The sequence below is a fragment of the Psammomys obesus genome, unplaced genomic scaffold, assembly GCF_907164565.1.
Source record: "Psammomys obesus unplaced genomic scaffold, mPsaObe1.curated_primary_1811, whole genome shotgun sequence".
Taxonomy (NCBI): domain Eukaryota; kingdom Metazoa; phylum Chordata; class Mammalia; order Rodentia; family Muridae; genus Psammomys; species Psammomys obesus.
Window position 1 is genome coordinate 499,872 of NW_026590180.1, and position 13,733 is coordinate 513,604.

At 39.9% G+C, this 13,733-nt stretch overlaps 2 protein-coding genes across 2 annotated transcripts in view; both read left to right on the forward strand.

Annotated features, from left to right (window-relative positions):
- Positions 1 to 2,550, forward strand: part of LOC129676292 (zinc finger protein 728-like) — a 15,690-nt gene extending 13,140 nt beyond the window's left edge. The window contains exons 2-3 of the mRNA XM_055606632.1: positions 1,841 to 1,967; positions 2,444 to 2,550. Coding sequence (XP_055462607.1) covers positions 1,841 to 1,967; positions 2,444 to 2,550 — 234 coding nt within the window. The remainder of the gene's footprint in view (positions 1 to 1,840; positions 1,968 to 2,443) is intronic.
- Positions 1 to 13,733, forward strand: part of LOC129676293 (zinc finger protein 728-like) — a 70,534-nt gene that overhangs the window by 32,006 nt on the left and 24,795 nt on the right. The window contains 1 exon segment of the mRNA XM_055606633.1: positions 3,427 to 4,610. Coding sequence (XP_055462608.1) covers positions 3,427 to 4,610 — 1,184 coding nt within the window.

Here is a 13,733-nt window from a genome sequence, read left to right on the forward strand (position 1 = left end):
AGACAGGCTTTCTCTGTGTAGCCTTGGCTGTCCTGGAACTCACTCTGTAGACTAGGCTGGCCTAAAACTTAGAGATAGCCTGCCTCTGCCAAGTGCTAGGATCAAAGGCGTGTGCCACCACCACCTGGCTGTTCCTTCAGATCTTAATGATTATTTCAATAATTGTATAGAATGCTTTATCTCAGAGTACGTACTGACAAGAACCTATATAATTCCACTCTCTTAGTTAAGGCCATGAACCCTTTTAAGTTAGTTTATCCCTGACTTGTACTTAAAAAAAAAGCTTTCTTACCTTCTCCAAGGACCAAGCACTAAGTTTATTTATCAGATGTTAGGGTTCCTGCAAGCATCATGGCAGACAAGAAAATGATCCAGGTGAAATGATAAATGAAACTCCGGTCAGAATGACTTTAGTTAGTTGCTGGGTCAAAAACGTCTTGAGTCTGACCAAGCAATTTATTTTTCTTACACATTTAAACACAGGAAATCTATTAGAAAAGGTTTCCATGAGACAGTTATCACAACAAAGGTTTGACATTGAAATTCCCTTGCAATGTACATGTCTTTAGGGAAGCACCTCTGACTTACCATAAGACAGGGTTCTTATTCACAGAGAAACAGTGTTCAGGATAAGGGCCTAAGTGGAAGGTTTGTTATAAGCATTAATATGGATTTTATTAGACAAGAATGCAAAGTACTTCGGACCTCTTTCATAGGACGAGTTTTATTCACTGAGAGACAAAGCTCAGGATTAGGACCTAAACAATGCTCAGGATTTGTGGGGGGGAGGGGTTCAGGTGAACGCTAATCTATAGAAGAGCAAAAGATCAGCAGTTTGTTAGACAGCATCTACTGCAGGCTTCCAAATGAAAAGAGATTGGTCATTTTCTTCCCTTGCAAAAACAATGCCAGCATGTTTAACAATTCTGATTCCTCTAATGCCTTTCTGTAAGCTATGCCTTCTATTCCCTTAGTCCCTTCATCAGGGCCTCTGAGAAAGTCTTAGTCAGTGTAGCTCCCAACAGTAACTAACATCATTCTGAATTTCCAAATTATAAATTATGAACTAGCTTAATAGTTGTGATCTTGTTTTGTCTACAAATTCTTCATTTGTTATTGTTCTACCCCTTGGCTGCTCAAACTCTTGTCCCTTGGTGCACCATCTCTGTCATCATTCTGTACATGTTCAGGAAGCCAGACCTGAGCCTAGTGGTAATGCATCAGATCTGCATCTTCATTTTTTTTCTCATTTATGATATTATATAATATGTTGAGAAGTACCTTCTCCATGACCATTGCTCTCTCCTGTGAGAAATTTACATTGTGCGTGCTATATTGTAATATAAACCTGGGATTCTAAAGTATTTTCTCCAAAATTTTGCTATTCATTTATTTTTTGTTTATGAGTGTTTTGCCAGCCTGCATATCTAAGACATTGTCTGGTTGTCTCTAACTGGAGTTATAGACAGTTGTGAGCAGTGATGTGGCTGCTGAAAATCAATCCCCGGTCCTCTGGAAGAGCAACCAGTCCTCATAACTGCTGAGCTGTCTCTTCATCCACAAATACTGTTTTGTAGATGCACTTACTCCATTTTATGGTTCTTAAAACTACAATATCCATAGGAGTTTCTAGTATGTTCTGCCATCCACTTTCCTTGACAATGATGAGTCCTTCTAAAATCCCAGCACCATATTACAAGTATTTTAGGAGCACTTTCCAGCTCTCCTCTGGGTGAACCTTAGAAATTTCATACAGAAGTAAATGATGGCTCTTGGTATTTATGTTATTGGTGGTGGTTGTAATTAGTTTATGTATAGTATTCATTCCTTTTTATTTCAGGATCTGCTGTCATTCTGGGATGTGGCCATTTATTTCTCTGCAGAGGAGTGGGAATGCCTAGGTCCTGCTCAATGGAATTTGTACAGGGATGTGATGTTGGAAAATTTCAGCAACCTTGAGTTCTTGGGTAAGAAATACTTTCATGGTGAATTTTTAATTCACCGTAATTATAAAACTTTTTTCTTTGTATAATATCTCATGGGAGCTTGTGCTTCCAACAATGAGGTTCACTGAGTACTTTTAAGGAAAATTAAGGAGAGTATTTATATACCTTAGAATGATTTTATTTCTTCTTGTGTTCCTAACCCTCCCTCCTTTAGAAGTATCCTTTATATTGGTGATAATGTTATAAAGTAAGTGGCATGAGCAAGGGACATACACATAAAGATAATTTCCTTGTAACTGAAGGTTGTGAGGTTCATGACCTGCAAATCCTAAATTCCACCTAAGCATTTTGATGTGTTCATCAGAAAACACATGAAGAACTAATCCTCTACTCTTCTTTATTGTATCTTCTCCTTCCTTATGCATACAATCCTGGACAAGAAATGTTATTTCCCAGGAGAACCTACTAACAATGTGATTCCCTTCCCCCATATACAGGTCTTGCTTCTTCTAAGCCATACCTGGTCACATTTCTGGAACAAAGGCAAGAGCTTTCAGATATGAAGAGACAAGTAGAAGCTACCACAATATATCAAGGTATGTAGGAATGAGGGGGTCAGAGTACAGAGTAGGATTTCAGAAGATCCAATAGAAAGCCGGGGCTCTATCATCAACATTCTTCTAGTGGAAAATATTTTTTAAATATCTCCTTTTCTGTGTTTTGCTGTCAAAAGACTACATTTCTCAGATGTTTATGACACACCAAGTCTTCTAAACTTTTTCTCCTCCCATGAAGTCAGCTTGTGTTACAGTAACTGCCTAAGTTCTGTACTTTTTTTAGGTGAACTTGATTTATTTTTTGTAAATTGATTACTGGATATTTATTTCTTCATTAAGTATGCATAAATTCTCCTGTCTTATATCACTGAAATATATTATTTATTACCATTATATACAGTCTTCATGTTATGCAGTCTAAATTTCATACTTTATAAAACTAAAAGTCTGTACTTAGGGCATATATAAGTTCTAAAACACCTGTCTTCCAAGTTTGACGACTTTTATATTTCATGTTTAACTAGTCATAAGTTTTCTATATTTGTTTAAGGAGCTCATTTAGATTAAAATAATACTCTTCAGTGTTTTCTTAATTGTTGATGTTATGTCTTCCTTACATTTTTGTCTTTGATCAATATTCCTTTCTTTCTATGTTCTATGTTGTCATGGTCTTCATCTTTCACTGCAAGATTATCTGATTTCTATCTATTGTGTTTTTTGAATGTAGTTTATCATTTATATAGAAAAATACAAGTATGAGTAAATGACTTTGTTTTTAAAAACAAATGTAAATATAAAGAATTTTGCTCAGCTTTCATTCATTTCTCAACATTTACTCACCAGGAAACAAACACTGTACAGGCAAAGCTGTTCATTGGAACTCAAAAGCTATTAACCACCAGAGAATTAATTTAAGAATGAAGCCCTATAAGTGCGAAGAATGTAGTAAGGCCTTTCGTTTTCCATCACTACTTTCTGTACACAAGAGAATTCATACAGGAGAGAAACCTTTCAAGTGTGATGTGTGTGGCAAGGCCTTCCATACATCACCATTACTTTCTATGCACAAGAGAATTCATACAGGAGAGAAACCCTACAAGTGTGAAGTGTGTGGCAAGGCCTTCTGTTTTCCATCACTGCTTTCTGAACATAAGACAATTCATACAGGAGAGAAACCCTTCAAGTGTGAAATATGTGGCAAGGCCTTCCATGCTCCATCATTACTTTCTAAACACAAAAGAATTCATGCAGATGAGAAACCCTACATATGTGAAGATTGTGGTAAGGCCTTCCATATTCCATCATTACTTTCTGTTCACAAGAGAATTCATACAGGAGAGAAACCCTTCAAGTGTGAAGTATGTGGCAAAGCCTTCCATGAGCCATCATTACTTTCTAAACACAAGAGAATTCATACAGATGAGAAACCCTACATATGCGAAGATTGTGGTAAGGCCTTCCATATTCCATCTTTACTTTCTAATCACAAGAGAATTCATACAGGAGAGAAACCCTTCAAGTGTGAGGTATGTGGCAAGGCCTTCCGTGCTCCATCATTACTTTCTATGCACAAGAGAATTCATACAGATGAGAGACCCTGCAAGTGTGATTTATGTGGCAAGGCCTTCCGTGCTCCATCATTACTTTCTAAACACAAAGGAATTCATACAAATGAGAAACCCTACAAGTGTGAAGTATGTGGCAAGGCCTTCTGTTTTCCATCACTGCTTTCTGACCATAAGAAAATTCATACAGGAGAGAAACCCTACAAGTGTGGGGAATGTACAAAAACTTTCTGTAAAAAGTCATACCTCGCTCGGCACAAATTAACTCACACTGAAGAGAAACCTTACAAATGTGAAGAATGTGGCAAACTGTTAAAAAATACTAAAAACCTTAAGAATCATCAAAGAATCCATTCTGGAGAGAAAGCCTACAAGTGTGAACAATGTGGAAAAGCCTTCTCTTTTCATTCGGACCTTTCGCAACACAAATTAGCTCACACTGGGGAGAAACCTTACAAATGTGAAGCATGTGGCAAACTGTTCTACTGTACTAAAAACCTTAAGAAGCATCAGAGAATTCATTCTGGAGAGAAACCACACAAGTATAGAACACTTGATAGTTTAAATACAAGGTAGTTCAAACTAAAATGAAATAGTACAAATTTGAAATTTTTCATGAAATGTTTTGCACTTATTCAGTCCTTTAAGAAAATTCTGAATAGAAGGCCTACCAATATGGGTAATGTGGTAAAGCCTTTGAAATAATTCAATCCTTACACAGAACAAAGGAGTCCATAGTAGAAGGAAGCCATACACGTGTGAAGAATGTGATGATGTACTTTGCCATTCAGTCAACTTTTTCTGACCTCCTTAGAATTTATCTCAGCAAGGAATACCATAACTGTGAATGGTGTGACAATGCTATTCAAAACTCCTCACACAGAAACCAGCAATTCTTAGCCTTCTGCAACCCTATAATACAGTTCCGCATGTTCCTCAACCACCTAAGTATTTTCATTGCTCCTTCATAACATAACACTTTGCTACTATAATGAGTCATAATGTAAATAGCTGTTTTCTGGTCTTAGGTGGCTCCTGTGAAAAGGTCATTTGACTCCCAAAGAAGTTGTGACCCATAGGTCGAGAACTATTGCCCTAAACAAATGAAAGTATTCATACTGAGCAGCAACCGTATTAATTCTGTAGGGTGTTAAGAACATTTTATTTTTCAGTCAGACCTTGCTGTATATCAAAGAAGTCGCACACACAAGACTCTGCAAATGTACAATATGGCCAGGCATTTAGCTGCTCTTCATGCCTGTATCCATATGATAGGACTTAAACTGGTACATGCACTACAGATCTAAGATTATGACAAAACTTTTACCTGACTTTCATGTCAGAAGTGTTTTCTGAGTCTTTATTCAGAAGCATTTTCTGAGTCTTCATACTAGTGCGAAACTCCATATACCCAAATAATGCAGAAGAGTTTTCAATGATATTTCTAATCTTCATTAACACCAAAGAATATTTCTTGATAAATTCTGCAAATTCTGATGTCCTGTACTGCTCCTGCTTTCAACTTCACATAGAGAAGCAATATGTGAAAGTTCCAATTGGGTAGATGACTGGATCTGTTTGGCTCATGGGGCATGTCTCTGGGTCATTTTTAGAAACTAATTGATGTAGGAGAATCTAGACCACTGGGTGATGGCAGTGTATATTGCATGTGCCACTCTTGACCAGCTGGTCCTGGGTATATGAAAATGCTGGCTAACCCCAAGCCAGCGTGAAGACAGCCGCATTCCTCCATGGTTTCTACTTCACCTACTGCCTCTAGATTCCTGCTGTGCTCTCTTTGGCTTGGCTTCCATGGATGATGACATGCAACCAATGAACTGGCATAATTCCATTTTTCTTAGATTTTGTTCATGACACTTATGGCAATAGAAATCAAACCGAATAAAGAATGTTGCAAGACTTCACATTTTATTTATGCCTTAGTTAACATAGGAGCCTCCATACTGCAGACAATGCCACAAAGCTTTGAGGTTTCTTCAATGTCAACTTTGCCCTAGAATGTTCACATGGGGGGGCAGTTACAAAGATTGATTAAAAAGACTTTAATATTTATGAGCAATTGAACACCAAAAAGGTCATACTATGAATCCTGTAAAACAAAGGAAACTCAAATCAAAACACGGAAAACTAGTATTTAAGAAACTATTACAAACACCAATGATAGGTTACTTGATACACCATCAAATCAGGACATTTCTTTTGTTCAGAAAACCTAGAGATACAAATAATGTTGAATGACTTTAAATTCATTCCATGATGAACTATGAGTGAATTCATAGTATTTAGAGACCTACATAGGAAGATGGAAGTAACTTTTTCAGCATACTCACTTCATAATGACAGATTCCTATAGCAGAAAAGATTATGTGAAGGCAAGAGTGTAGCAAAGTCCTCCATCATCCCTTATATGGACTAGAGGGAACTAGATTAAGAGATAATATTGCTGGTATGGAGTAGTGGAAAATGTGAGCCAATGTCTGGAATTAAAGTGACATTTAACGTGCTGGGAAGAAACAAGTTATGTATCTCAAAATCATGCAGATCACTGAACACTGAGGGTATCGATTTGCCATGAAACCAAAAGATTACATTACCTAGGCTATTGGAGGTGCCAGTTTTATGAAGGATGGAAGTACAGGATCTATTAAGGTAAGCTACAAGCAATTGGTGGAGCATGCCTAGTAGAGAGGCTAGTTATCTTTCAGGTGAAGCTGGAAGGGTGGGGCCACATAAGTTGTTTGGAGTCAACCCAGTGGCAGCAGAATTACCAGTTGTCGAAAGTGGAGCTGTCAGATTGTGTGTTTGTCTCTCAGAGTTTGGTCTGACCCTTCCTTGCTGTGCCATTTCTCCATCTTAAGAGTAGGAATATTGTTCTTTGCCAGGGTGTGGTGGAGGTAGTCGCCTGTTCTCCTGCCGTAGGGACTCACAGGTAAGAGATTGCCCTGAGTCTCACATGAAACGTGGACTGGGGTCTTTAAACTCCGGGAATCAAGTACTTTGTAGACCTTTGCTGTAGGATCCGATTTTACTAGTGAGATGAGTGTAAGGTTGGGGAAGAGGGAAGAAATGTTACGTTATAAAGTTATGCAGCTGGAGCCAACACTATGGCTTTAGGAGAAAACTAGATTGCCAACAAGACCTACAACCTTATTTGTATCCCCAGGACAGACAAAATAGAAAGGAGGAATTACCTCTGACCTCCATTCTTGGGTACATACATACATACATAATATGCACACTCAAATTTCAAATATATTTTTAAATTTTGTATTCATGCATGCAAAGAGTGAAGATGTAATGCAGAAGTCTCCGTTGTTAACACAATGAGATGTAGAATCCAGCGAGAGACAAGCCTCTGGTAATTTATTTGCAGTGGTTTGACTGAGATCGAGCATAGCATTAGAAAGAGAGAACATGCTAAGAGCAACCATTCATCTATTTCCTTCTGCTTCCTGACTGTGGATTGAATATGACCAGCTGATTCTCACTCCTGTTGTCTTAACTTTCTCACCATCTGTGGTGGTTAGAATAACAATTGCCCCCAAGGGCTCATAGATCTGAATGTTTAGTCATCAGGTAGTAGCAGTACTGGAAAATGATTATGAGGTGTAGCCTTGATGAAGGAAGTTGGGGATGGGGTGGTACTTTTAAGTTTCAAAAACCAAATCCAGGCCCAGTTTCTCAACTCTTCCTGCTCCCTACAAATCCAGATGTAGAGCTCTGAGCTACTTCTCCAGCACCACTTTTGACACTGTGATACACTATGGACACTTTAGAAGTTGAACTGAATGCATTTTTACATTATGATATGGCTACAGGCTATGGGAGCCAGGGAGTGAAATGTAGTTTTTAGAATAAGAATAGCTGCCATAAGACTATAGCTTTTAATGCCTAATCATCAGGGAGTGGCACTAGTTGAAAGATTAAGAGGTATGGCCTTTTTGGAGGAACTGTGTCTCTATGGGTGGACTTTGAGGTCTCAAAAGCCAAGCCAGGCCCAGTGTCTTGTTCTTCATGCTGCCCATTATCCAGGTGGTGAACTTTCATCAACTTCTCCAGCACCATGTGTGCCACAGATCTCCCTGCCATAATGTACTAAACCTCTTAATACTGTAAGCAAACCCAAATTAAATGCTTTCTTTTTTTAACTTATTTTTTAAATTTTTTAATTGAGCAAATGTTTTTATTTTCTCTTTTAATTTTATGTATATATTTATTTACTGCAATTTATTCACTTTTTATCCCCGCTGCAAACCCCCCCTCATCTCCTCCCAGTCCTACCCATCCTTCCTATTCTCTCCCTATGCCCTTTCCCTAGTCCCCTGATAGGGTAGGACTTCATCCTCTTCTATCTGACACTAGCTTATCAGGTATCATCAAGGCTGGTTGCATTATCTTCCTCTGTGGCCTGGCAAGGCTACACCCCACAAGGGGAGGTGATCAAAGAGCTGGCCACTGAGTTCATGTCAGAGACAGCCCCGGTGCCCCTTACTAGGGAACCCACTTGGAAATTGAGCAGCCAGTGGGCTTCCTTTAAACAGGAGGTCTAGGTCCTCTCCATGCATGGTCATTGGTTGGATTATCAATTTCTGCAGGCCCTCTGGGTTCAGGTATTTTGGCTCTGTTGTTCTTCTATAAGGACATTTGCTCAACTATGTTCATAGCAGATTTATTTGTAATAACCAGAATCTAAAAACAGCCTAGATGTCCCTCAGTGGAGGAATGGATACAGAAAGTGTGGTACATTTACACAATGGAATACTACTCAGCAAAATTTAAAACAAGGAAATCATGAAATGTGCAGGCACATGGTGGGAACTAGAAAAGATCATCCTGAGTGAGGTAACCCAGAAGCAGAAAGACACATATGATATATAGTCACTTAGAAGTGGATATTAGCCATATAGTATAGAATAAACATACTAAAATCTATAGTCCTAAAGAAGCTAAACAACAAGAAGGACCCTGGGGAAAGTGCTTAATCCTCAGTCAGAAGGACAAACAGGATAGACATCAGAAGTAGGAGAAGACAAGTAACAGGACAGGAGCCTTCCACAGAGGACCTCTGAAAGACTCTACCCACCAGGATATCAAAGGAGATACTGAGACTCAAAGCAAAACTTTGGGCAGAGTGTTGGAATCCTTATGGAAGAAGAGGAAAATAGACCTGAAAGGACAGGAAATACTTTCTTTTTTAAGAGTTTTCCTGGTGTCTCTTCACTGCAATAGAACATGGACTAGGACACCATGGTAGTAACCTTGAACCATGATCTAAATAAAATCTATTCTCCTTTAAGTTGGTCTTGTGAGCAAATGTTACCATTGCAGCAGGAACAGTTACCAAAGCTGCAGGCCAAACAATAAAAATTACGAAAGTATCCATGTTATATTTAATGTATACCCATACTACTATGTTCTCTCAATTTCCCTGCCTTCTGCCAACTTTACATTAACCCCTCTCTTCCAAAAGTGGTCCCATTGGAGTTATGTTACTGTGCATTGTGTAAAGATTATCCTTGTATTATTCAAATGCTGATTTCTGTGCCAGCAGAGATCTGATTACAGGATGAACATTGGTACTGACATTATTATGAAGCATATCCTGCCTTAGTATATCATAAAGATTGTTCTCCATCACCTTCAGATTGGTTAAATAAAGAACTGAACAGCCAATAGCTGGGTTGGAGGGTTAAGGTCAGACTTATAGGCTGAAAGAGGGGATCTGATCAAGTGAGAACCAGGGGCCACAGGAAGTTTCCAGCTCAACATGAATAAAGAAGCAACATTGAGACTAGGATGGACAGGTAATGGGCCACGTGGCTAGGACATAGACCAGGTCAGTATTTCTAGGATAAACAACTCAGAATCTGCTGAGCTTTAGTATCATAAGCTAATAATAAATATAATAAATCTGTCATTATTTGGAACAAGGGTAGGCATAGAAAGCCAAACAGTTACATTTTGCCTCTCCTCTTTACCTATGTACCTAAACACACATCTGTTTGTATAAGGAGATGTTGTATCTGTATAACCTTATATATTGTGAATGGTCCTCTACTGTTGTTGCTTTGCAATGTAGATCCCACATATGTAGTTTCTGTGTTTGTATGTACATACCTGTTTCATATTAGTTAATATGTTACATTTTTACATTTTCAATGTTAAATATCTTTCCATTCCAAACCAAGTTTTCTGCAGAGTAGCAACAATTAACTTATCCACTATTGGATACCCAGTTTTTGCAACACTGTTTGTTGAAAGGACTGTCTAAGAATATGGTTTTTCTGTTTGTCAGAAATCCATGTTTATTAACTTAATGATTTATTTCTGGGTTTTACCTTGCAATTCAATGGTTCACATGCTTGTTTTTATGTGAATATTAATGTAGCCATTTTTACAACATGAACTCTACAAATTCAGGGAACATGTAATATGTTTCTTTCCTGTAATGTCTTCTTTGGGAAATTTATTTTTGTTGTTGTTAAATGTTTGCATATAGAAGGAGTCTTTCATGCTTGCCAATAAAACCAGGTAGGCTGTCCACAGACTTTCCCTTCTCCGTCTCTGTTTCCCTAGACCCATTCCCTCTATCTCATCCCTAGTGCTGCATCAGATCACCAACTGTAACCTCACCTCCCCCTTGATCCACATCTTTTGTAGATACTGCGGATCATCTCCTCCTAACCTCCCTTCCCTGATTTGTCAATGTATTCTAGCCTCCAACACCAGTGGGCATTCACTGTGAACACGCTACCTGAGCAGACCAGTAAACACACAGCCATCATACTCTCCAAAAACCTAAAGAGGAAACAGAAATAAAGGAACAAAACACCCACCTAACAAAGACAAACCCAGAAATCAGCACATAGACCTTTAGTCATTACTAAAGACTGTAGATCAGCTGTAGTGATCACGGTTTAACAGTAGTTAAGAGATGAGGACGAAAGCTGGGTGTTGTGGCACACACCTATAATCCCTGCACTCAGGGAGGTAAAGGCTAGCAGATCTCGGTGAGCACTTAGACATGAGCATAAGAACACAATAGTAAAAAGAGAAATGTATCTCCACTGAAGACTAGCTAACCTACCACAGCAAAGCCTGAATATTCCAACATCGCTGAAAGACAAGAAAAGGACCATAAAACTATATGAAGATTATAGAGGTATTTAAAGAAGAAATTAATAAATCCTTTAAAGAAATACAGGAAAGTCTGTGACCCAGTCCACAACTCAAGTGGAGATGCCTACCCAACAAGAGGCCGTGCTGGCTGCCAGAAATCCAAGTGCCTCCACAGACACCACCCAACTCTCTTGGCACCTCCCCTTCCCTCCTCTTCCCCTTGCCCAAGCCCCTGACTCAGAGACCCGCTGCTCAACCAGAGGCCATGCTGGCCATCAAAACTCCAGGTAAGTGGCCTGCAAGTGGACCTCTCCCACTCTCTTGGTGCCTGTTCATCTGCTCTGAACACCCACCCCTCTTCTTAGTCCCTGTGTCAGAGCCTCGATCCACAGTAGATACCCACTGCTCAACCAGAGGCTACCAAGCCACCAGAACGCTATGTAGGCAGACACCCACAGACTTTCTCCATTCTCTGGGTGTCTTCCCACCCTATCCCAAGTCCCCTTTCCCTCCCTATTTGCCGCGTTCCAGCCCCTAACATGGGTGGAGATCTGCTTGACGACAGGCCGTGTTGGCGGCCACAAGCCTAGCCCAAACTCAGTGGACACTTCCTGCTTAACCACAGCCCACAAGGACCAGAAAAACCAGAGAAGGAAAGAGAAACCAGTGGACAAAAAACCCATCTAACAAAGTCAAATTCAAACATCAGCACCTAGACGTATAATCACCCCAAGCCCAGATGGTAGACACCAGTGTAAAAACACAACAGCCAAAGCAATACACCACCACCAGAGCCCAGATATCCTGCTACAGCAAGGTCTGAATATTCCAGTGCACAGAAGCATGGGGGGGAAAAGACATTAAATGAAACTTTATGAAAAAGAGAGAGGCTTAAAAAGAAAGTGGATAACTCCCTTTTAAAATATCAAGGAAAAGACAAGTGGAGAAAATGAATAGATCCCCTAAAAAAAGCCAAGAAAAAACAAAAAAATGAAGGAAACAAATAAACCTTTCAAGACCTGAAACTAAAAATAGAAACAAAAGAAAACTGCCAGGGGCCCTTCCCAGCCAAGGGCCAGAGAGTCGCTGACAGTGGCTGCCTGCAAAGTAGATATGGTGGCAGTGAGGGGAGGGTGGGAGTCAGCCATGATGGCCAAGGGAGTCTCTCAGTTCTGACTTGCTAGCCTTCAGGTGCTTCTTTATTTACAGATTACACAGAACAAAGACAGAGTGATGATTATCCAGCTGGTACAGATTATGTATCTGATATTTCAGTACTTGTCCAGGGTTACAAGTTCAATTACAGTCAGAAAATACAAACAGAACAGATTTTATCATTATTAGCCCTATAACTCCAATTTAAAGAATCTAAAGAATGTCTACTCCAATGCAAACACGTTTATTATAAGTGTTCGTAGTTTAAAGGTACTAGGATTTTGGAACCAAACCTGTTTCTGGGTTGCCTAGTAACCTATGATGTCATCATGTGTCACCAGCCAGGTGGTCACACCTGGAAGGATTGGTTAATTTGCCCCTTAAAGGGACCAGTTAGTCATGTGATCCCTCTCTTGGTCTCTCTTGCTCCTGGCCTCTTCTCTCTTGGCCTCTTGGCCTTCTCCCCTTTCTCTATCAGGGTGCCCTCCTCTCTCTTTCCCTCTCTCTCTCTTTCCTCCTGTTATGTCCTGCTCCCCCCTTTTCTCTCTCTCTTCATATCTACCTAATAAACCATTTTCATAGAAGATCTGTTGCATGCCTAATCGTCATTATTTAATATGTCCCATAACATTACAAAAGCTACTCCATACAAACAGAAAATATGTGAGCTGCTCTTTTTTTATTACAATTTATTCACTTTGTATCCTGCCTGTGTCCCCCTCCCTCATCTCCTCCCAGCCCCACCCACCCTCCTTCTTCTCCCCCTACGCTCCTTCCCTAGTCCACTAATAGGGGAGGTCCTCCTCCCCTTCCATCTGACCCTAGCCTATCAGGTCTCATCAAGGCTGGCTGCATTGTCTTCCTCTGTGGCCTGGTAAGGCTGGCCCCCACAGGTGGAGGTGATCAGAGAGCCAGCCACTGAGTTTATGTCAGCACCCCCCTACTAGGGAACCCACTTGGAAACTGAGCAGCCAATGGGGTGAGCAGAGGTTCTAAGTCCTCTCTATGCATGGTTCTTGGTTGGAGTATCAGTCTCTGCAGGACCCCTCTGGGCTGAGGTTCTTTGGCTTTGTTGGTTTCCTTGTGGAGCTCCTATCCCCTCCAGGTCTTTCTATCTCTCTCTTCTTCCACAAGGTTTCCTGCACTCTGCCCAAAGTTTGAGTATCTCCTTCCATACCCTGATGGATAGAGTCTTTCAGAGGGCCCCTGTGGAAGGCTCTTGCCTTGTTCCTTCTCTTCTCCTACTTCCAATGTCTATCCTCTTTGCCCTTTTGGGTAAGGTTTCATAAGCTGGTCTTTTTATAAATAGAAAATACTAATACCTAACTTATTTTATTATATGTTTCATTATCTACACTATAAAGAGGAAA